Raw genomic sequence first — 25,373 nt, 5'->3', positions numbered from 1 at the left:
CTATAGTGTATAAGAAGGGAAAGATATAGAACACAACTTGTCCCCCTAAGGCTCATAGTGGGCGGCCATCTCTTAAGTGGTTGGGTTGAGAGAGAGAGAGAGAGCGAGAGACAGAAAGAACTGCTACACATCACATGAAATACTGAAACTAAAATGATAAATGCTAATGCTAGCAGCAAAGATATCCGCTTTGACAGCCACAGGTTTGTGACCCCCCCCCCCCCCCCCCCCCCCGTGCTTGTCCTGTGTCGTCTGATTGCAGTGGCAGAGCAGTGGTTTCACAGCAGGGAGCTCTAATGAGATGTAAAATGGAGCTGACTCTGGCTCCCTCAGTGTGTGCAGCTGCTTACCCACAGAGCTGGGGATTCCCACTCCACTCACTGCTGCACAAACATCCACCTTCAGACTGGAGGAGGAGGAAAGAGGAAGATTAGGACCGTCGGGCACATTAAACCGTTACCTGAGATGTCTGCTGACCCACAAGGACAAAGCGAGCTAGAGACAAGGGCGCCTAATCACGCGCTCGTGATAATATCAAACGTTTCTTTACAATAATGAGGCTGACAATATATCACAAAGAATATTTCACCAATACGTTAATAATAACACAAGCAAGGCGTGTAGATTACAATTACATAACAATGTTTCAGTAATTACCTCCACCCAGTTTATGTAATTTCCGGTGTTGAGCAGATCACCATGTGGATGGTGGAAATCTAATTATGAGGGGAACGAGCTGCTCGGCTCTTCTAGTTCTTCATTTATTTATTTTAGACATATTAATATTGTTACTTTTCATTTACATACAGTATATGTGCACGCTGCACAATTTATAACCAACTAAGTATACTGCTCATAAGCAAGGCACCGTTTTCTTCCTGTACTCGAAAGGGGAATGGGAATTAGAGCTAAGGGCCCCATGAGTCTCACAATTAGACACAGAGACATGGGAGACTGGGAAGGATTTCTGCATTTCCTCTATTTATGAGTCTGATTGTATGCCTAAGTGTGTGTCTATGTGTGTGTGTGTGTGTGTGTGTGTTTTATCACTTCTCTAATCATGAACAGGAAAGTGACTCCCACGTGTGGAGCGCTAAAGAGTTAACGTCCACGTCTCACAATTACAACATTCCTGCTGCTACTCTGACGACTCAGCAGAATGAGGCATGAAGTAAATGAGCTCATGCGATTGTTGTTTGTTTGGTTTCAGGTCAAAACAAACAAATCACTAGTGTGCTTGTTAATAATTAGCATCCCCACGAGAAGAGACAATGATGGCGATGAGCTCCAGCTGTTCAAGATTGTTGCCCCCCCCAAGTCATTTTGACCATTCCAGGTGGTTTCGTGCATGTTTACTAAAATATGCGTTACATGGAAGCATTTTGTGTGTTATGCGTTTTAGGGCGTGTGACTCTAATAAGCACGGTGTGTCAAACTTAAGTGTATGGAGCACGGAAATGGCCCCCATTTACTGAGAATAAAAGCTTTGGCACATGGTTATTCATTATTGCATGCAATTTTCTCCACGATGCATCTGCTGCACGTCCCTAAACACTGCAAGCAGGGCCTGCATACGGGAACACACAAACACCCTCCCTCACAAACCCGGGTCTGCTTAACGAGTACGAAAGTTTAATTTAAGACTGGTCATCATGCAGCTTGTCCTACTTTCCCACTGCTACTTTATCCTCCCTCCCATCGAAATCCCAGGTTGTGTTGTTTATGTTTCACCAACTAGCGGAATCGCAGAGCGTTTAATTTCCCACCCAAAAAGACAAAAAAATTAATTCCAAGTTCCAAGTGATCTGTAAGAATCCCAAAAAGTTCTTAACTCCTGTGCTAAGAACTACATGAGGACTCGTGGGCAGCAGAAACAAGCTGTCGACACATTAATTATACTTTCAACTTCCAACTTAATATATTAAACATGGTAGGAATTGTTTGCCTGTTTTAAGTCCTAACGGATAAACCGCTTCTGTCAACCTGATCTAAGTCTAAGATCAATATTCACTCATCAGTTCATGTGATTGGTGACTAACTCGTGCTCAGTAAGGGGCAAAGCTATCATGAAATAGATCAGATATTGGTTTGTATATAGAATAGAATATAAATTATTTTCTTTCCTACTTTGCTTGATCTTGTACAACCTTATTACGAGTGACGCCGCTTCTGGCTATTAACTCTGTTTACTTTGGAACAGCTCACCGTCAGTGATTAATAAAAATAGAAGTCTCTGAGGGTTCTGGAAATATCATCAGCTTGTTGGTGAAAACGACTTTTTGGGTTTTACAAAGAGCAGCAATTTATTACTTTTCTGAAAATCACACGGCTGACTCCATGACTAACGTCTAATGCTGGTTTCAGCTTCCATGGCCAAACGTTTTTCACTTCAGGGGAGAACTGAAATGTTCAGAACCCCCCCCCCCCCCCCCCCCCCCCCCCCGTCTGAAATGCAATCCCTCCGGTCTCTTTTAATTCCATGAATTGCTGCTTAAATCTCTCTACGAGTGCGTGTTCTATGTCCTATCAAATTTCGTACCTCCGACCAAAACCCTTCTGGCGGTTTATTTAAATAGGCTGAGTCTTGTTTTCAGGGCTTTCTGTAAACCTGACCTAAAGCCTATTCCCGTTTCACTCACAGACCGCTACCCACACACACACAGGCATCGTCGTGGCAACTCGCCGAGCACACTTCTCTCATCCAAACACTTCTGCAGCATTTCCAGTCCTAATAAGTTAAGACCAACAATAGACTGTGGCGAAGCAGTAGGAGCCTTTAGAACTCCCCCAGCCCTTCAGCGCCCCCTCACCTAAACTCACCCCAAGATGGTTGAAAGCCAGCCTGCGACCCACAGGAAAAATAACATCATCAAAACAGAATTATGCTGCTATGTATGAATCGCAGCGTCCCATAAATCTAACTTTCCTGGTTATTCGAGAATGCTTTAAAATCCTTGTATTACACTGACAGGATTTGGCAGATGGCGCACATCTGGGGTTCAAGGGCGATATAACTGTCACATCTGTAACTGTGATTTGTATACTTTAGAGCGCATACTGTTTTATGATACAGTATAATAATAAGCACGTTTTCTGATAAGGTTCTGGGATCACTACAGCACTGAGCCTCATTAGCCTCACACCTTCCACCTTTATCATGGAGGTGCAGGATAGCAAACCCCCGTAAGAGCCAGATTAAAGTCTGACTCGGTCCCAAGAAATATTCCGAATCTGGTCATTCCAAATTTAAGGGGTAGATTTAAGGTTAAGGAGTCATATTATAAGACTATAATGGGGCATTTGCTTTTCAGAGGAATTGCATCAGAGGAAAACAAAGCTCACATGGGATTGGTTTGTTTAAATGGTTCTTCTCCTGTGCGCCAATTCACCTGCACACATGCAGCTGTCTCTGAATCCTAAATGTTGGATGGACATCAAACTATCTGGTGCAATAACATTGGAAGGTTTGATAAATTAAGCGCAGGACAAGAAAAACAACCAGCTGTGAACAGCTAGAGGGGAATAACCTTTAGAAATTATATGGGAACCCATAAAAGTACTTATTTTCCTTCACTTAAAATCGACTTGAATTAACAATCAATACTCTGAAAGTTTTATGTCCTGGTGTCAAATATCCCTGGAGATAGGAGGAGTCAACTTTTATATGTAAACCTGCGAGGAAGAACCAGCCCAAGGGGAGAGTTATATTTTTACATGTTATTTGGTATATCTAACGAAGGCAATGCCGCTCCTCTTACCAAGTAGCCATAATATCTGTTTGTGGCAGGTGACACTGTCGGTCATCGGGGTTCAGGATTCTCGGAGTCAGGATCATTGAAGCTTCCACGGACACCACAGCTCGAGATCTACGCACACAAAACACATGCAGATGCTCAACATCTGGATTAAGATTAAGCAGAGGTGGAAAAAAATGTTTGGAGAAGAAAAGCCTTGTGCGTTCTTTACCTGTACACCGCCACTTCACCTGAGCCGAACGAACCAACAATCAGATCTGCAGATGGAGGGGGGGGGGACAGAGCTTCAGAGAATGCCACAGATGGGACTGATTTTAAGGTCTCCAGCAATCTTCCCGACTTCTTGTGTTGCATACAGTTAAAAACGGCCTGTTTTGCTGTTATCTTTGTTTTTTTCCTTATCTTCGTGCAAGACAATTTTTACGACTGAATTCACAAGGAAATACTGCACAAATACGCATTTAGTGACGTCATAATGTATGTTTATGTGTTGATACGTGTGCATGTTTGTGTGTGTGTGTGTGTGCATTCCAGTGCCATTAGAAACTCCATTTCCCAACAGCCCAAGCAGAAACGACTCCTAACTGTAAGCGGCATCACATCCCAGCCATATTAGAATTTTATTGGTTTTCATGGGTTTTGTGATGAGTACACGTTTTTAATTGGCTGTCAGGGTTTAAAATAGAGCCGGGATTTAATGGCTGCGGTTGGGTGACAGATTCCAATGAAAGACACAGACACAACACACGCATGCGCACAAATGCTGATTAAAACAACGTGAAACTGAAGAGGGGCATTTAATGGCGACAAGCCGCCGCCGCCAGACAATCCTGAGAAAAACTCAGTTCAGTAACAGGAAATTGTGGCTTCAGGTAAAGCGGAATATTCGCTATAAATTGTGTTATTATTTCCACTATTAACGGATGAACACCGAACACCTTTTGTTGAAAATGTACCATGCCATCTTTCAATTCAAACAAATTGAATTTAACAATAAAACAAAAGAATCCAGTGAATATATTTGAATTCATGATCAAAATGTAAGTCAAATACTTTTTTGTTGTATAACTAAGACGAGTAAATTGTTTTAGCACTCCAAGCAACAATTAGTGGGAAATGCGTTTAACCTGCTGCGAGCAATACTCCACTAAATGGGTGGAAGCGCTCGCTTCCAGACTGATTGTCACTTGCTGTCTTTTCTCTCTTGCATATTTAAGAAGAAAGGAACTAATTGAATCTGAGAAACGCACATCTGTTTCTGTTTCTGCAGGCCCCGGAGTCTCCTGAAACCACAGCATGAAACATGTAGGCCCTGTACCTCTTCCCTTAGGCTGAGCTGCGTCGCGATGCGATCGTGTAGCTTGGTGTGCATTTGTGTGTACTGTATCGACAAGCCTGTAAAGAAAAGGGCCTTGATATGTGGATTGTGTTGGCTTAGTCAGAGAGGTACTGAAAAAGGGAGTAAAAGGGGAAAGTGTGCAGGAGCAGGAGGAGTACACACAAAAAAACGCAATCTGTGAAAGTCATCAGAAACAAGGTGTTTCCAGCAGAGGCCAAAAGAGAGAGAGGGAGCGCCTCACGCAGTCCAAAGTCCTCTGTCCACCCAGAGCCCCAGCTTTTCTCCTGCTTTAGGTGTGCACTTTAAACATCATAGCCTGTCGAGGTTTGCCACATTTGTCTGTACTCCGTATCCCGCCTCTATTGTTCCCTCTCAAAGCCACTGAATGGCATCAGACTAAAACCTCCGGGTTTAAGTGTGTGTCAGAGTGAGTGTTCAAATGGCTGCACCACAGACTAAATCACATAGCAGCTCTCTCTCTTTATTCACATCATCCTCACTTCTTTACACAGAGGACAGCGCTCCTGTCTCTGTTGAGCTGAAGTTTGAGTGTGTTTGTTTGTGTGTGTAACAAATTGCACCCAAACAAAAATGGGTGCTTACACTCCGTTCATTGACGGGAGCGCTAAGTGCAGGTATATGCTGTCAGTAACTGAGCGGCTTCAGTGGACGGTGTCTGCCCTGTTCTGTGAAAACACAACCTCCATCCAGAGTTTAGACAGCCTGTCACTGGCTGCCTGTTTGGCTGCAGGGGACCGGCCTCAATGATGAAATGTCAAAGGTCAACGGTGCTTGGTGGAAAATAAATGAAGTATTTCTAGTCTTGGATACATGTGTGGGATTTGAAAGCTGTTCGGTTGTTTGCCAGCTATACTTTGCATGTTTTTTCTACATGAACAATAGCTTTTTTGTGTGTTTTTTTTCCTTCTTTTCTTTTTCACATTGCAGACACTGTGGAGGGATTGGATAATGGAGACTGGGGAGGTTTTTCCTGAAAATTATATAAGTACAGAGTACATTTGGGTTTAAACCTACAACGCTTTACATCCATAGTTGGCTGAAAATAAACGAGCACTTGAAATATCCGAGTTGTCACGGAGACCAGGCATAAAGTTTACATCTATTACCAAACTGCTGACCCCTCACCACCACACAGATCTCCAAATCACAGACCCTGACATGTCACCATTCCTCTAACTCGTTCAGGTTTGTGTGATTGACAAGCAAAATGTTGTCCGTTTTTGGCCTCTGACCCCTCGGCTGAACCTGAACTACACCCCGGCTGCCGTCTGAGCCACTTCTGATACATGACTGATCCCAAGCTTAACTCCAGCCTTCAGCTCCCTGCTCCCTGCATCAGTGAAACATCAACTCGGTGCTGCTTCTGTCATGTTCACAGAAAAACAGCCTCATTTTTAATCCTGCTCTGCCACCTTTGACTAATTTTGCTCGTTCCTCCGTTCATTTAGTTTCCAGCTGTAAACAATCAGGTAAAAACACAAATATATGACATAATCTTTTAGAATCTATTAAAGCTAAAAGTGGAGCTTACAGTAATCATTACCTTCCCTCAGTCTGTGTTCCTGCCTGAGACGAGTGATATTTAACGTGGATGGGGGCATATGGCGGCTCGAGCTTGCCCTCCAGACGCCTTTCACAACGCTGATCAAACATATTCTGGTTCCTTTGAGCAGTGTGACTTTACTACTGTGCTAATGACACTCCGTGTGTGTGTATGTGTGCGCACGCGCATGTGTATGTTTGCACGGTTGTGTGCCACACTTCCGCCAGCTCTCTAATGACAGACGACATATGCAATGCTTGGTCTGTGTGTGCGTGCGTGTTTATACGGTGTGTGTGTGTGTGTTGGCTGAACGCTCTGCCACCCATGAGCTTCGACTCCACTTCCTCCTCCCAAAGGTCCTCCACCAGTCTAAGTTTCAACCTGCAATCCAGCGTGTGTATTTATTGTACAGCGTTTTTAATGTGGGATCTGATTTGCAGAGGGTCTAGCTTGGACCTGGGCCTTGGCACATGCACAACACACACACACACTCTCTGACCAGCGTGGCCACCAGTGAAACTGCTTACAAGCCACACATGTGGATGCATGTGCACTCCTATGTGTGCATTTCCCTTGATAACCTGTTTGTGGAATGAAGAAATGTGTTATTACAACCAAATGAAAAGGAGAATGGGGGGCAAAGGGAGAGGGGGCAAAGAAAAGAAAAGATAAAACTAAACAAATTCTCCTTTTCAGCCTCATCCGTGGAGCCCAAAGGCTGAGAGTAGAGAGGCTTTAAATTAGGGAGAAAATGAGGTCGTAAAATAACGGTTTTTACAGGCCTGTTTTATTTCAAATGGATCTTGCTTCAGACTTTTATAAGACAAACCCTCCTTTTCAGGCCTCTTATGAAAGAAGTTAATTTTTCTAATACGCTTTGTGAAGTCAGGAAGTGGAGCCGTCTGCTGTAGTAGGTGGCAAATAAAGTAGGGAGCCGCTTGCATGTAAGTTTGATTGAAAGCCGATTTGTCTGCTCTCAGATTTAGGGATTTGGGTTGAGGAGTAAATGTCTGGCAGACGGAACACGCGGATCATGTATTATATTAGACTTCTTTCCTCTTCTCAGTCTGATGTTTTTGCTCCTGCTTGCCGTGCTGCAAATCTCCAATGAATGGATGTGGCAGCAGTTCATTGGCACTTATCCCCATACCCGTTTCCTCTGATGACTTTAGCAGAGAAGAGGAGGAAAGCAATACAGGCAAACATGGGGATGGTAGTGGAGGATTGTGTGTGTGTGTCAGGGGGGGGGTGACGACGACTGTGAAATGTGAAGGTCAAAACAGAAGAGGAGGGAGGATGTAATGAGAGAAGTTGTGTGGAAAGAACAAGAATGATGGAATGCATGTTGTAGAAGTATTTTGATCAGAACTCAGGGTGCTGAGCAGAAGAGGCTCCACTTCTATACTTTACCAGGATACTGGTTGTTGTCCAGGTCCTGGCCCCCTCGCAGCGTGAATCCATACCCAGGCAAGGTGCCGCTGGGGGTCCAGGCTGCCCTCAGCTCTTGGCTCAAAGTCAGGCCTCTTGTGGATACGTCTCTGTTACCATTAAAGATCAATACTCTGCCTCCACGCTCCTCGCCTCCGAAAGGACAGCCTACTGCCACGTCTGAGGGGGACACACACACACACAGGCATGCTTTAGACATCAGCGGGGTTAGGGCCCCCCCGAGACAGAAGCAGAGGAAAACATACAGGTAGAAGGAAAGAAAGAAGGAAAACAGCGGGGCATTTGTTTACTTGCACTGAAAGCAACGGCATTTATTTTCCATTTAATTTCCATTGCTTTATGTCTCTAGTCTCTTTATGTTTCTTCATTGGATATTACGCTGCTCACTAATAGCTCCAGTCCACGCTACACACTATTTCTTTGTGGATTGTGATGAAATTTTGTGTAGGACTGGAATTTGGGCAAAGGATGAATTGTTTTTTCCACCCTCTCAGGATACAAATGTTGAAACTGAACCCCAGTTTTAATTCGTTCTCGCACGATATGTTGGGAAATATTTTATTTTATTCAATCAATTAAAATCAAATACAAAGAGATGGAAAACTCATGATGTTCCATAATTACGAACAACTGATTTGGATCACAATCTAAAACAAAATCAAATTATATATTTGAGTGTGCTGGAGACAGAGATCGCCACCAATATTTAGCTGAGCTGATTCTAATTATCAATAAAATGCCTTTCATGCGTCGGTGGAAGGAAATAAGTGATATATAAAAGGACAAGGTTCCCAGATTAAAGAACTCCGGTGCCATTAATGCATTTATCATGAGGCAGATCCCAGTGAAATGTCATTCTGCTGTGCTATAGCCCTGAATTCAACAATACGACCGTTGATGATGACCCTCGTGAGAACTGGTAAAGCAACCCATTTGAATAAACCCTGGAAACTGTTCAGGCTTTAGTTGTTGGTGCAGGTTTACAATGGGATTCTTAGTTAGTGAGTTTAGAGACAGGGGGAGTCTAGTCTAAACTATTAGTCTCTCAACTCTCATGCTATGCCAGTATTAGGTTGGTATTGATTTTGTAATTTTTTGTAATTATTTTTAAACCATGAAAAAACTTGTTATTTTCCTGCACAATAAATACAAGCAACTAAAGGTTAATATTCACTGCTTAATCAGGACTGTGTGGGTTGGGATTTATCAGGGCTGACCGGCAGCGTTCTGATAACACGCAAACGCCACAACAACGTTTAATAGATAACATCAGATTCTCGCTCACTGCCTTGCTGACGTTGTCAACGCCAGTTATATCATCGCAAAAAGCAGCTGAAGGAGTGCAAAAAAAAGAAGAAAAATATTTCACATGAAACAACCAAATTGCTTCTAACGTTGCTCAGACTCGCTGCTTTCATGTGGGACCAACTTGCTAATAACGACGACTGAGAAATTAGTACATGAAAGCACAACAATTATCCGACTACAAGCACCTGTCCTGAAATAAAAGTCACATAAATCAATACTTTTTGACTCCCTAATGTCCCCACACTAAAGTGTCCCCACTGTCCAAACACCTCTACGTAGACATCCTGTTTGTCTACGCTACAGAGACCCTCTCTCTCAGCCTAAACAAGTAGTTCCACATGAAGCAGATTGTGGGCTAGAGAGGATAAATGCAACCATGTGTACATGCAAGTGTGCACACGTGCTTCTCGGTGCCCGGGTATATCAGAGTCTGTGACAAAGCATTAGTGCATGTGCATAACTGATAGCTTTGTTAAAAACAACAACAACATTCAAATAATGTGAAAGTCATCCGTGGGCATTGCTCAACAGCATCCGACATCCGGGACCAAACACGGAACACCCACTGAGAGCAGCAAGAGTTTGTTACTCAGACAGAAACACGCTGACACGTCGAGCGCCGTGGGGGCAGAGCTGGCGTTGTTTGATGAAAATGGAAAACAAAAAGCGCCCGTGGCAAAAAGGACGTTTGCTCAATTGTACGGCTTTACAGCAGATACACACAAACTATGCAAAGGAGAGAAAACGGCTTTGCTTCTATTCTTATGGATATCTCTGTATAGGGAGTGAGGGGGTCTCTGCAGACAGAAAGGGACACACCTGTGCAGGTAGACTCAGAAGTTTGACGCTAGTAAAGATACGATGCGGAAGACCTCAATTACAGTGTTTTCATGTTTTCTCCAATGGGCGCTGCCAAATAATAGAACTTCTCAAATGGCGTCACAGCCCGGTGTGACTTATGCTTCTAAAGCTTAAGCATTGATCCAGTGATTGATTATTGACCTACTGGTTACAGGGCTTAAAGGGGTGGGACACACATTAACACATTCTTTCATTCATTTTTTAGGCAGGAGGCGCTAGTGCGGCCTGCAGGCTGCATAGATGTTGAGAGCAAGTGTGTGTGAGAGAGAGAGAGAGAGAGAGAGAGAGAGTCTTTCTCTAATCAATGTGAAAATAAAACAAACACATTGAAGAGGATTGAGTTCAGCGCTGCAAGCCAGGCCCAGATGATTTTATCTCATTGCACATCTGGTGAGTTAAAAATAACTCTGCTTCACACACACACACACACACACACACGGCCTTAACCCTTATCATCACATGAGGAAACAAGTTCGCGTAGACAAACTTTCATTGCTCCACTTCCTGATTGGCTGAAAAGCTTTACGTATTCTCAAGCAGCAGCTTCTGATAGGATTTCCTCAGACAGAGACAAAACAGTCAATGAGGCACAGGAAACAGAAAAAAGATTTGTCTATAATCCGGTTTACCTGAAACCATCTGCCCCACATGGACAGACGGGTTTGCAGAACGAGCAGGCAAAACATATGAAAGAATTCCGTATTATTCTCTCATTTCCATCTTTCTCTGACTCTAATTTTGCCTGTTAACTTAATCTGGCACCGTTTCCCTATTTGTCACTCTTAACATACCATTGTATCCGTCCTGATTGATATCTCCCAAGGATGCTATAGCCGTGCCGAAGCGCCCAAAGATGTGGGTACCAGTGAGGGCGACGGGATTGGAGAACGTGAGTGGGCTCAGCTGCAGGTACAGGTACACCCTGCCCACTTCTCTAGGTTTACTTTCCATTTCTCTCTCCATGTAGAGGGGCGCGCCAACCAACACATCATCGGTCCTGGAAACAACAGATTAGTTTCATTGCTCAGGAGGAAGTGACATCACGAGTGTTTGTGCCTGGAGCGACACGGATGTCGTCTACATACCCGTCTCCATTCAAGTCAGCCACAGCCACAGAGTAGCCATAATAGGAGGCCATCTGTGTGACAAACAAGGATGAGCCATTTCTATTCTTAACAATCAACCTAACTAACGACTTTCCTCTAATTATACCAATCCACATGAAAATGTCATTATTTCAAAAAATAGAAATACAAATCCATGTCAGCTGGTTGCCATGGCTACAGGGCTGCAGCAGTTCTAGGATGTGTTCATGATCCTACCTGTTCCCCTGTAAAGTTCTGGATGAAGGTGAGATTGGTGGAGTTGATCATCGCCACCTAAAGCAGGCAGACAGAGCAGAATTATAATCAGGATCCGGACTTGAGGAGCAAACAAGTCTGACAAACAGGAGCATGAAGAATGTAGAACATTGTCAGAAACCTCTTAATGAAACATTTTATTCAACTGGAACCCTTTTATTTTTCCCGCCCTCCACCAATTTCCATCTTTTCTGTGCCTTTGCCATTTCTCTCCTCCCCCCACTCCTAACCCTGGTCGTGGGGAACGATGGAGGGGGGGGGGGGAGGCCGAGAATTCCTTCATAAGACCTAAAATAACAACCACATGGAGACAGCCGGGGGCTACACACACACACACACACACGGAGGAGGATACATGTTGACCCAATCACAGATGTCTCAAAGACACACTAAACTGGAATGGACTCACAACATGGCGAAACGAGGATGTGCAACACAAAAATAATTAATCTGAGTGCTCTCAATTGCCAGATTGGTCACAGAAGAAATCTGATGAGCGGCGACAGCCACTCCGGTTCCAGGTCTCTAACGTGGCCCGGATGCATGAGGGTTGCATCTCTCCTAACCCCTCTCCTGCTTCCAGCAGCAAGACCCACCCCCCCCTCCTCCATGACACTCATAATGCACTGTCTGCACAGGAAGTTGTCTTCTTGCATCAGCTACAATATCCAGATTTAAACCAATTTGGTGGGCTTGTGCATGTATGTGTGTGAGCCTGAGAAGTGCGATGGGTCTTGTGGTTGCACTGCAGGTTGGGGTTAGGGGTCGGGCGTGTGTGCAGAAGGGTTAGTGGGGTTAGGTAGGGTCACCGTTCTCCACATGCAGCGGAAGCCGTGTGTCATTAGGGAGGATTGACACGGTCAGCCCTGGGGACATGTTCCCATAAGAGAACACCAGACAAGCCACAGTTTACACATACAGAGTCGTACTCATTGTAGAGTCCACGCAGAACATAGATAGCAACACATTCATCTCAAGGAACACCAGGTTTCCATGCAGCACAGATGGGCGTCAAAGTGAAGCAAACATAGCATTAAACATCACCATGAGCATGAAAACAGCTTCAAAGGGCCGAGGCACCGGTTCTAGTGTCTGGAAGTATTTTGGGAAAATCATTCCATCATTCGCCAATATATTTCCTAATTTGCTGGTTTCATGATGGTGGCGGAGAGTTCTGCTGAACAGGCCAGTCAACAAAGCAACCACTGGTACAACTGACACCAGGCTGACATGTGGTTCAAATCATTTTCATGCTCATTGAATCGAGTGAACATTCCAGCCATATGATAGATCTGCATTAATTGTTTGAATCAGGTTTTTGGACTTCATTTGTCATGTCAATTAAAAGGCTATTGCTGCTGAGGGATCAAACACTTGCTCTCCTTTTGTTGTATTTGGGGCTCATACTCACATATCCAAAGCTCTGCGCTCCTCTTGGGACTCCAGCTATCAGCTCTGGGAAAAATAAGAAAACAAGGACTCTCAATTAAAATCAATGTATTTATATGGTGCCAAATCACAACATAAATTATATCAAAGATACTTTAAAAGAAGAGCAGGTTTGGACCGAGTCTTTCTTCCACAGAGACCCAACAATCCTCCACGAACAAGCATTTGGCGACAATATTGAGGAAAAACTGCCATTTAACAGTCAGAAACCTGGAGCAGGTCCTGAATACAGGTGGATAGTCCTTTGCATTGCTCCTTCATAGATGGTGTACTTGTGTAAGGAAGAGGGCAATCAATAAAAAGTGTCCTACATAAGGAATCTAAGAATGTGTGCCACTTTGAATTAGCTTATGTCAATTTTGGTGAATTCTTTAAAGAAGGGTTTAAGCCCTGCAATCCTAAAATAGCTACCATTCCTTCCCTATCTGAAAGGCCGAGTGCCACTAAGAACTCAACGAGTGATTGGATGCATGAACAACCCAACCAGAGAGAGAGGATGCTCCGTCTCTGACTCCACCCAGACAAATGTAACCACAATCTTATATCCCAGTACTTCCCAGCGCCGTCTTCCCTCAAACTAGCAGTTGTGACCAGTTTTCCAGTCTGACGAGGGTGTGGGGAGAACAAGACCACAACGAGCTCAGTACCACAACACAACCATCAGCTGGCATGTGTGACCTCTTAAGTCTCACTAAAGACTCTCCGACATGTGTTGCGCTGGAGGGGAGTCAAGGCCTCTGCGGGGTTGCTACGGGGGTGTGTAAACGGGTTGTCCCGTAAAGATCCCACTAAATTGTGATTAGCAAAGAGGTTCTGAGAGACAGGAAATTATGTGTGTGAGGCTGAGGAGGCATTGGGGGGAAGCGCGCGTTTGAAGATAAAGCGATAAAACATTGTTCAGGAACCAGTGTGTCATGGCTGTGGTCGGAAACAGTTCATTTAACAAATAAGCTGAGCTGTTGTGCTGAAATGGCAAGTGTGTTTCATTTACTGACAGACCGAATGCATGGGAATAAACATCAGCAGCACCTGTGGCGTGGACGGAGACGGCAGTCACGGAGTTGCGCTGATGGTAAGAAGTCAGAGAATGGCTAAGAACAATCCAACAATAAGTACTTTATAACATAACGTTTAAGACCTGAACGGTTCGACGGAGGAAAAACTCGACGACACTTTCCAACGCCTGAACGTCGTTTTAAAAAAAGAGACGCTGTGTGTGTGGCATGACCATATTTCTTTCCACCTAATATTTTAAGTCCAGAAGAGACTCTAACCCTCGCTCCAGACCTGAAGAGGCTTTCAGAGTCTGTCACTAATCATTCTAATCAGTCAAAACGGAGGAGAGGAAATCTCTTTATCAGTGGTTTCTGAGGTCTAGTCCCATCAGGGTCGCGACCCAACCGTAGAGACAGTTCTCATTACTGCGTCTGCGTAGAGGCTGTCACATGGCTGCTCTCCATACTGCTCACACCATGACACCCAGCAGTATGTTCAGGTCATGCTGTATTGTGCCGCCTGATATCAGCCAGGGATTATAGTAAACTGTTCCTCCTCACCTTGTTCAGAGTCTCCTGTAAACTCTCCCACTGCCACAGAGTAGCCTAGAGAGACAAACATGTGGGTGAAATTAGCACATGGCTCTGTGCAAACTGTAAGTGATGTATGTAAAGCAATGCATGATTACTATTTAGATCAACAGGGTTGTTTGTGTGTTTGTGTGTGTGTGTGTGTGTGTGTTTTTTTGCTGGCAAATGCATGTTACCCAGATAACTGTCATCGTGTGTGTCCTCAGCGGCTCTGGTGTGTTTCTCTCCTGGAACCTTTCTCAGCACTGCCTTCAAAGAGTAGCCATTCAGTATCTCAGCTATCCCCGCTGTCATTACCTGACCTGCACGCACACACACACACACACACATATGGACAGATAGAGAAAAGCAAAGACAGCGAGAGTTATTTCTGCAGGAGCTGAACTGCCTGATACATTTGAAAGATGCACAAACATCCCGTCCAAGTCTTCTGGAGAACAGCTAAAATGCGTCATCGGCAGCTGAACAGCTCGACTCTGCCGCTCCTGTGAAAACCCCACACAATGTGCCTGTCCTCTTCACAGCAAGGCTCCTGAATCATAGGTGAGCGTGCACAAGCAGCACCCTTCCTCTGCTGTTGAGCAAGAGGTCAGACAAACAAATGGCTTTATCTACAGCTGCCCTCGACCCGTCATAAATCTTGCCTGGCCTGTGTGTAAGTACTGACGGAGAGGGAAATGTGCTTTTAACCACCCCACCCAACTTCTTTTCTTCGGTGGCGTTATGAGTCTATCTTCCAGAATAACATATCGCCGTATAAACTCATTATTAAACCTCATCTGATTGACGACACTCTCTGCACATATAAGTCACTGCTGCTAATTTGAAATGTCCTTTACTCCCAGACCTGAAGAGATAAAAGAGAGCATATTTTCTGATGACTCTGGCCGATGATAATCGGAGTATATTAGAGGCCATGAAATCCAGGCTGAGTGCTTTTATTAATAGTCAGAGGAAGTGCTTTAACTGGAGGCAGCCAGCCTTGCCACACTGAGGGTACGGCTGGTTGAGAGGAGCAGTCCATTAGGCTGTCTGAGAACCCTGCTGTGGCTTTAGATGCTTGGCACATCCATTATTTATGTCACAACAGAAGCGAAGCTGAACAATAAGCACGGATCACATGAATTTGTGCAGCAGATTTGAAATATGCATCACTGGGCCACTTTGCTCCCTTTTCCTGGCGTCCTTCTATAAACACACGCTCTGGTTGCGTCTTTCTCCGCCAAACAAATGAAGTGCTCTGACAGATCGGCGGTCGCAATGAAAAAGTAGAGAAATTAGTTTATGCAACTAATCAGTGACCGTCTGCAGCTGCACAACTCCTCTAAATCTAGATATCACGCATATCCTCGGACACCTGGAGCTGGGGGGGAGAAGTGCTGCACTTCATCAGCGACGCTCTGATGGACTCCAGTTGTGTCTTCAGCCATTCACACACTTCATCCCTCTGTTCGGGCTTGCAGGTTGGCTGACCTCAGGACTACTTCTATCCAACAGAGGACCCGTCCTTCTTCTTTTTCTCTGTGTGGCGGACTCCCTCTGTGTTCATCTTGCTCCCTCCTCACTGCAACTTCTTTCCATAATCCCCTTAGCAATCCTCCATTACTTCTGCTGTCCTCCCTGCCCTCACATTTTAAATGTAATCCACCTTTCCTCTGCCCTTCTTGACCTTGTAGCCTTTCCCTCTCCCCTCAAACCTTGTCTAAACGCCTCTGCACTTTATCACAGGGCAGAGGGGCAGTTCCTCTACACTCCATTACCCCCCGATCAGCTCATTACAGAGCCCAAACACCCACTTCCTGTTCTGTGACAGAGAAGGGTAAGTAAGGCTGAAGGAGGGGGAAAAGTCTAGGAAAGAAGGCCAAGAAAGAGAAAGAAGCATTTCATTCCACCTTCTTTTATGTAAGATTTGGGGTGCATGTGTGGGCTGCTGCGGCTGTTAAACTCTTCTCCATTTTTTTCATTAAACTTTTTCCCATGTACGAAATCACTGCAAGAGAAGGAGAGAAAGAGAGAACAAACACAGGTGTGCACATTTCTTTACCTTGCCAGTAAAAGCTTCCAGGTCCTCCTACCACCAGCTTTCCTTCCTGGAATAAACACAATGACTTATTATTGGTCATGTGACACTAATTTGTCAGTGTGACACACGCTCGTGTGAGGCTACATGTGGAGCTGTGTGCTCATATGAATCCTGCTGTCAAGTGTGTTGATGTCCCGCAGAGAAGGACAGCTTCCTGTACAGGAGGGTAGAGGTGGACCAGGAGACAGAGGTCACAGTTCACTTTGACTATATACAGTGAAGGAATGTGTATTTGGGTTTGGACTATTGTGCTAAGAGATGATGGGTCACACCAGGAGTGGAGGCTCCTCTGGGGGACAAGTGTGCTCTCATCTTTGTGCCCATAAATCTTGGAAGAGAGTCTCCTGTTTGAAGAGACCTCTCTGCTTGCACTTAGACAGAGGACGGAGACAGATGTGTAGGGGAGGTTGCCAGGGTGACCGTGAGTGACTGTTGCTGCAATCATTACCTTGGTGAAATCCACACTGAAGCCAGCCTGGCAGAACCCTTGTCCCTCTGGGTCTGGATCATCTGAAAAACCACACACACACACACACACACACACAGTGAAGCATGTCATTCAAACTTGAAGACCATCTCAGAATAGTTTTTCTGGAACAGAGCTCTGAATCAACACGGCAGAGAGTTATTCCTCTCTCGGATGAAGCAATTTCACAGCTCCATATGCGAACAAAATGAAGCCTGTTAGAATAAAACAGAAAGTGTGGAAGCGCTGAAGCATGTTTTTTGTTTAAAACACTGTATACGCATAATTCACTGTTCTTCATTTCAGAGGTGCCATGAGGTGAAGCTCAGTGATGCGTAACTACACACATGTACATGAACAAAGTGTGACCAGTACTTCAGTAGTGCAACAATCAGACTTTAGACACAAAAAGTCTAAGATTCTGAGAGCATGGGTGTGAAGAGGAGGATTTTTTTATGCAGAGCGGATGATGGGATGGATGATTAGAGCAGTGTTTGGTCTGCTGCTGCAATGATGTGTCACCTGATAGCCTTCATTTCTCCTTATCATACTTACTGTTCCCTCATATCACTGTAAAGGGTTGGAGGGGTCGCAAAGGAAAAGACACAAAGGAAAAACTGGAGATTAAGGAGAGAGGGGGGGGCAGGAAATTCCCACAAAAACCCATTTAAAATTCTGACAAAATATAAGAGGACCCGGAAGTCTCACTGGGTGGGACACAGAATATCAGGGCAAAGTGGCAACCTTTACTTTACATTTCAGGGTCAGTTTAAAAAAATTGAAAAAAAGGACATTGGATTTTCTTTGGCCTAGTATTGAGATAGTATACACATATAATAGTTCTGCTAAATACAATAGAAATGAATGCACTATTGTTTTAAAGTACAGTACATTAAAAAATTGCTGCCACTATTCTTTCAGTAGATAAGAAGAATAAAGAAGTCTGTGGATTATTCTGCGTGACAGGCCGATACATTATTTTTAGACCAAAAAAAAATTAATACTTATCACTGAGTCTCATATTGGTTGGTACAAGCTGTAATAGAATCACTACCCAATATTTAGACTGCCTGATACAATGCGACCATTCACCTGCAAATAAATGCGCTACAGCGATCACATTTTCATATTGCAGAGACGTTGGGACGGAAGTAATGGTGGGTTGCGACAGGTCTGCAGGGCAACTTACTGGTCCTGCAGGGTGAGTACTCAGCATAGGCGCTGAAATTCTGCACAGCCACATAACAAGTTCCCACAGGGTCCTTCTCCCCGCTCAGCTTCACTGTCCGCCAGTGGTAGAGAGGAGCACAAGCCTGCACAACAAATAGTCTTATCAAGCCCCATTTAAAAAATGCTGCTCTTAATGGAGACTAAACGTGCCTTTTAATAAGGAAGCGTGTAGCGTGTAAGTGATATCACGTCCACTCACCACCACTTTCCCTTTGTGTGTTCTGACTGATGCTCCAAACCATTGGTGTGACTTAAACTCCAGAGGCTCTCTGGTGCCATTTACCTTTATCATTCTGTTATCTGGAGAGAGAGAGAGGGGGGGGGGGGGGGGGGGGAGAGGAAGAGAGAATGGGAGGAACATTTAATAACGGCGCAAATAAAAACTGACATTAACTGCTGTAAAGGTGGATTCGGGCTTGCAGCTCTGTCTGTCTGGATGGAAAGCATTTGTCCTCGATCTTACAGGCCTATAACAAACATCAAAACACCATTTGCCCCCCAGAAACAGACATTTGTCAGGACGCTGGAGTTTCTTTTTCTCAGCCAAACCTTTTCCTATAAAACATAATAAGACTAAACCTACACGGAGAGAGACACACACAGATGCACACGCATACATTCCTATCGCTGACACTCAATTAAGTGTCAGATATGATGTGATTGTATGTGTGTGTGTGCATGTGTTGGTGATTTTTTTTCCAATGTCATTAAAGCCCAGCTGGGTCTCTTTACAGCCGTGCAGACGCCTCCACATTAAACACTTTTCTTTAGCACACACACTTAAATACGCACATACAGGCAGTCAATAAATATATAAAAGCAGGTGTAAAGTGGCTTATTTGCTTATTAAAGTCGGAAACATTTTCATCTCCTCAGAGGGAGTTTGTTATCAGGTTTATTTTATCCGAACTATTTTTTGAACAGAATACATGAATTGACTAATTGAATAATTTAAGTGATATATTATAGATCATATATATTGTGGGTGGAGTTAGTGAATGAAGATCGGGCTGGGGTGTGAAGAAAAGAGGTAAAGACATTTGTGTTTGTCCTTCATGTTTAAAGTTGTAGATGCTTGCCTTTCTGACAGATTCAAATGAAAGCAGAACGCAGTCACCAGTTTCATTTAATAACGCTATCAATAATATGTGCCGATCACAATGTCAACGCCTCCCGCTGCAGTGGCATGACTTAACACATCTGTATAATATCACTGCACACACACACACACACACACACACACACACACGTGACCAGTAACATGCACACAGCTGTTCCCCACTTGGACTGATATCGTACAGTGTGTGTGCCTCTTTGCCTGGTTTATACCTGCAAGAAAGGGCCTCTAGAAATATCGGACTGTCATCAATCTTTCCACACACCCCCACTCATGAATACACACACACACACACACACACACACACACACACACACGGTGTATGTGCATTCCTTCCTCTATGTTTAAACTGGACTCAAACACCCCAAACTTGAAATGTTCCCCAAAATGCTTGACTCGTGCCTGCGTGAAAAGTAACCTATAAATAACTTTTGAGGAGCGTGTCCACAGTTTGGCACAGTTTCCCCTCTTTGGCATGGAGGATTGGTTTTGTTCAGGAAGAGAAGTGATTACGGTTTAATCAGCTGATCAGTTGTGTCATTCATGCTTCCACATTTGCAGCGCTGTGTTTATTATTACTTCCTGTCACATCTTCATCCACAAGGACACGTATTTTAAGTCTGAGGATACACTGGTCCTAAAGAGCTAAACACCTACACCGAAGTTAACTGTGCAATAAAAACGCAGGTCTTTCTCCATTTCTCTTTTTTCTGGTCCTCACAAAACCAGACAGAGAGAGAGAGAGAGAGAGAGAAAGAGAGCGAGAGAGAGCGACAGAGACAGGGATAAATTTTCAGGATCTAATAAAAAGCAGACCTCACCCAATCCCCCTTTCTTCCGAAGAGGAACTAAATTCCCATGTGCATACAGTTTAGCCTTGAACCCCCCACCCGCATCACCCCTCACTCCCTTTCCCACTTGTTCTCTCGCTTGTTCAACACACTTTGATGAAAAAGTGCGCATTAGAAACCTTAGATGCAAAAATGCAGAATGGGCAGTTCTAATCTCTCTGTTTCACGCGACAACACACATGCCAACAAATGCAAACACACACCGTAAGCACATGCTATGAAACTCCAGAGGTTACAAATGGAGTAACAACCGCCAACGGCTTTGAAAAGATCCGCTCAGACAGGATCTCTGGTTCGTTCTTTCTTTCCGTTACCGTGAGAAGATTAAGGAATACATTTACATTTCTGTTACTATGATAAAAAAAAAAAAAACCTGGAGAAGCCTTCAGGTTACTCACTGGAGTTGTCAAAAGGTATCTGTCTGCAGCTGTCGGGGAGTCCAGGCCAGGGGCAGTAATAGACAGCCCCGGCCTCCACGATGCCAGGCTGCGAGGTGTTGGCCTTGGGGGCCCCCACCAGCACACTGATCCTGGAGGGGGAGAGAGAGAGAGTCAGTGGAAGAAGGAAAGTGTGCAATGTCGGATGCAAAGGTGTGCTGTCAGTCTGGCTCAATGAAACATGCATCTTTTCCGGGTTCATATTTTACAGCACGTTATATTCACATCGCCACAGATAGATCCATTTTTGACTCGTTTTGTTTTACTAAATTTACTCTATTAAATCTACTGTTTCACTACAGATCAGAACTCTTGCAGATCCCCGCGCAACAACTTCAGCCCCCCCCTGTTTGGCACCACTCACGTGTTTCTGTCGTTGGAAGCTTGGTAGAAGTCCACAGAATAACCGAAATAACTTCCCTCGGGACCCCTGTAAAGCGTGGGGTGTTCTGCGTGGATGTTAAAAGCCCAAACTCCGTTTAGCGCCGGACAAAGCATCGTTAGCATCACGCGGACAAACATCCCGGCGCAGGAACCGGAGCACGACGCACGCTCCATCCTCAAAGAGCAGCCGCGCTCTGTCCCCCCCCAAAATGAGAGGGAACGAGAGAGAGAGGGAGAGGGAGAGAGGGAGGGAGACAGACACAGACAGAGAGAGAGAGATTCCTCCGTGCAGGTGAGGATGAGGAAGGTTTACCCCGGGTAGAGTCACGCCGTCCCTGGATCGCTGCGCGCGGCTGCAGACTTCCTCCGGTCACCCCGAAACAACCAAGTCTGTCCAGACTCCCAAACTACACTGCTACGCTCCCGCCTTCTGCACGAAATGTCACACACACACACACAGACATACACACGCACACACACACACACACACACACACGCGCGCACACACGCATCATAAGGCACAGACCACATCTGAGCGCGCAACGGAGTTGGTGCGTCACCGTCACCGCTCCTTTCAAGGCACAGACACATTTTCTCGAGAAGCTGGGAAGCGGCAGCCCCGAAACAATTAATTAAAATGAGATTTACGATTATATTCTCAACTATTTTGAGAAATAGTTGTGCCTCTGTCATCGGAACATTTCATAAAGTTCTTCACTGATTTGAGAAGTGTTTTTTGGAATGGAGAGTTACATTTAAAAATAAAGATACAGGATGCGGATCTTGTTGTTGTTTGTGCTTTATGATTATAGATTCTGAGGGCTTTTCCCAACCCGTCTGTAATAACACCAAAGCATTTACGCACTCAGATTTTGAGATACTGCATCATACGTAATGTTTGTCACATCTTCATATTTGACATTTTCACAACGCATCAAATTATTATGGCGTCTTACAGGTGATGAAATTCTTGGCGTTCATGCTTTGTCATTTCAGACCTGCTCACTATTTCACTCAGCACCGAGTATTATCAGTCCCAAACCCCAAAGGTAACCACGCTCACTCTTGAAAAATACAATATCCTGCAGTGAAAGAGTAATTTCACTGAGATGACGGCAAGATCAGGCTCTTTATTTCTGCTTGTAGCCATGAACACCATCAACATTTCTTTTTCTCTTGCATGTGGTTTAGAAGGAAGTTTAATGTAGCACCAAATGTCAGGTAATCTCACAGGCTGCAGTTCATCATCTTGGGGAGTTCGCTTTGATGACACTAAACGTTACAAGCGTATTACTGATTATGAGTCGCGACACACCGCCGGGCAGTGCAGTAAAACTATACGCTGGAGCAGGGCCACGGGTCTGCGTGCAACTGAGATTGCATTCTGTCGGGAGCGTTGACAAAAACCAGAGGAGTGTGAGGTGAAGCATGTTTGAGAAGAACCCAAAGCTTGAGCTGCCACAGATGGACGAGGTTCTCACCTGTTCTGCCTCCCTTCTTCATTATTTCAGTGAATTAGTGCGACCTTGGCTCACCTTGACACATCTTCCTGATGATTTTTTTTTTTTACAACTGTGTGCTGCATGTGTGTGTGACAGAGAATGGAAATGAGTGAAAGAGGCTGGGAGAGGGGTCTGTTCTATTTCAGCGGTTTCTATGTAAATCTGAGATGAACGCTACATAACCTGTGCGGACATGCAGGAGACAGATGTGTTCCCTTACTTTCTTCTCTCTGACAAAAGAGAAACGGCGATGATGATGATGATGATGATGATGGAGTGAGAGGGCAGCAGGCACACAAATACCCCTGCTGCTTTGCCCCATCTTGCCATCACAGAGCTCTTGTGTGCGTTTGTGAACTTTCATCTGTAATCATTTTCTACAGTTTTGGATCAAATATATTTCTCACAGATATCCCCTTTCAACAAATGCACACATTTGCTCACATGCTGCCGTGGTTAAGTCTCGTCGCCCTACCGGTGTTCAGATCACTGATTTACTGCAGGCCATTCTGTATTGATTACTGCACACACGCAGCAGTACTTTATTTCCTATACACACAGTATCCCTGTTCCCCTTCTCTCTTTACAACCTCATAAAGACAGTCCAGCAGATTGTTGTCGGATTAGTCCCACATCCTTTTCTCTATTATGGGGAAATCCATTAGACACACACCCAGCTAATATTACAACACAGTCCTGGACAGATATAAAAGATATCTGTACATAAACAAACACAAATGCAAGGCCAAAGTTGAAAAAAGGTAATGAGAAACGTAGGGAGGTAAGCCCAAACCCTGACTGGGACAAACCTAACAAATCAGAAACGGATGAAGAGGTTCCACGTGGTGGGCGTTGCATCAAGGCAGGAACTGACAGCTAAAGACTTTGATGACTGCAATATCCTTTCACCTGCTTCTAGCACGACAAGTACATAGTTGTGGGTACTATTTTGCTTTAGACGTTATTTGCTTCTTGTCTCAAAACTTGGTGACACATTCAAACCTTGTATTAAAACTTTGGTATTACTGCTGACTTTTTTGGTTTAAACACATACAGTATAAATGAATGAATATTAGTCATGCTAGTTAATCCCTTTTTATCGCTTTAAAAAAAAACACAATTTTAATAATAATAAAAAGATCTACCTTGAATTGAACCTGCCAGAGGTTGCAGGTATACTTTCAAGCTACCGATGTGTTCCTCCCAGGTGATCCGTGTCAGTTACTTTGATGTGTCCTTTTTTGTCCAGGAGTCTTGGTAGCAGAATGGATCTGGCTACATTCATTTGATTCCATGTCTTGCTGGGATTTGGATTAAGGTTTAATTTACAAGAACAGTGTTTTGGCCCTGAGATGAGCTGGCGTCTCATCCAGGGTCTACCGTCTCTCCGCCCATAGCCAGCTGAGTTAGGCTCCAGCAACAGCCGTGACCCGCAAGGCAGATAAGCAGCTGTAGATCATCTCATCTACAGGAAGATGGATGGATGGATGGACAGTGGGTGGTCTTACTGATTTTCTATACATTTTTTATCTCTGACATTAGTTAAAACATAATATAAGAGCACACCAGTGGAAACATCATCATCCATTAGGTCAGATACGGCAATTCTTATGAAGAAACAATTTAGGTTTCGTCAGTTGCTATAGAAACATGGCTTAACATATGTTGAAAATTCTTAATGGAACTGAATGAACTTAGGTGGAAAAAGCCTGGCTTACTTGATAAACTTCCATGTTTTACAGCACAAGGTTGAACCAGAACTAAGTAGCCTATTAAAATTACATGAAGTGCAATTCCCCTAAAGACTTGCCATCTATTAACGGTAGGATACCTTAAAAATGTGCATGATTAATTTATCTTCTTTCAGGAAATTGTGACAATGAGGACAAAAAAGCTTGTAGTATTCAGACTATTATTCACAGTGTACCGAGGATGTGGTGAATCACTGATCCGCATCTCTGTGGATATGAAGCGTAGCTTATAGATACAGTGCGACGGCCCTCGGACATCCTTCAACCTCAGGCTGCATGATGTCAGGGTCAAAACACACACGAGACGTGTATGATTCAAAGCCACCAAACAGGGTATTTGAACAAAAAGTGTTTATTCTAGAATCTTTGAGTGTGATCATAAATACATAAACACTCGTTCAAACATCCTAGTGTGGTGCATGAAGCGCATGCACGCACGCACACACAAAGCACCAAAACCATCTTCATCTTGGTCTCCAGACCGCCAGCTCTCTGTGTCCGGGTTGGTCCCTTTACACTGTAAACGCTTATCGGGGGGGTGTGTGTGTTCTCATCAGTGGAAGGCTTTGGTAGGTTTCTCCCTCAAACAGCTGGATTAGCGGTAGTGAATCACAGTCGACTGGCTGCGTACGCTTCAGAATGTGACGCGGTGCCTCTGGTGACAGTATCGAGTCAAACCGGTAACCCGTGTGCTAATCCGAAGCTGTGGTGAACAGTGCGAGCTCTTAATGGTGTAATTAGTGAGGGACAACGGCTGGATCTGTGTTGTGTGTTCGCTTAGCCCATCGGATGCTGTCGTCTGTTCATAGAAAAGCTTCAGTTATTGTAATCTGCTGATTTTCCAGGGTCAGTGTGCAGAGGGGGGGGGGGGGGGGGGGGG

At 44.5% G+C, this 25,373-nt stretch overlaps 1 protein-coding gene across 1 annotated transcript in view; it reads right to left on the bottom strand.

Annotated features, from left to right (window-relative positions):
- The window catches only part of itga8 (integrin, alpha 8), a 29,839-nt gene extending 8,425 nt beyond the window's left edge, over positions 1-21,414 (bottom strand). The window contains exons 1-16 of the mRNA XM_068758209.1: positions 21,221-21,414; positions 20,818-20,948; positions 18,651-18,751; positions 18,411-18,534; positions 17,204-17,265; positions 16,717-16,762; positions 14,849-14,974; positions 14,643-14,687; positions 13,049-13,092; positions 11,599-11,655; positions 11,362-11,414; positions 11,068-11,273; positions 8,069-8,266; positions 3,967-4,012; positions 3,759-3,866; positions 351-406 (exon numbers count right to left, since the gene is read on the bottom strand). Coding sequence (XP_068614310.1) covers positions 351-406; positions 3,759-3,866; positions 3,967-4,012; positions 8,069-8,266; positions 11,068-11,273; positions 11,362-11,414; positions 11,599-11,655; positions 13,049-13,092; positions 14,643-14,687; positions 14,849-14,974; positions 16,717-16,762; positions 17,204-17,265; positions 18,411-18,534; positions 18,651-18,751; positions 20,818-20,948; positions 21,221-21,414 — 1,597 coding nt within the window. The remainder of the gene's footprint in view (positions 1-350; positions 407-3,758; positions 3,867-3,966; positions 4,013-8,068; positions 8,267-11,067; positions 11,274-11,361; positions 11,415-11,598; positions 11,656-13,048; positions 13,093-14,642; positions 14,688-14,848; positions 14,975-16,716; positions 16,763-17,203; positions 17,266-18,410; positions 18,535-18,650; positions 18,752-20,817; positions 20,949-21,220) is intronic.
- Between the last annotated feature and the right edge of the window lie 3,959 nt (positions 21,415-25,373).

This window comes from Brachionichthys hirsutus, chromosome 3 (assembly GCF_040956055.1).
Source record: "Brachionichthys hirsutus isolate HB-005 chromosome 3, CSIRO-AGI_Bhir_v1, whole genome shotgun sequence".
In the NCBI taxonomy this organism is placed as follows: Eukaryota; Metazoa; Chordata; class Actinopteri; order Lophiiformes; family Brachionichthyidae; genus Brachionichthys; species Brachionichthys hirsutus.
This window is presented reverse-complemented; position numbering and strand designations above follow the sequence as displayed.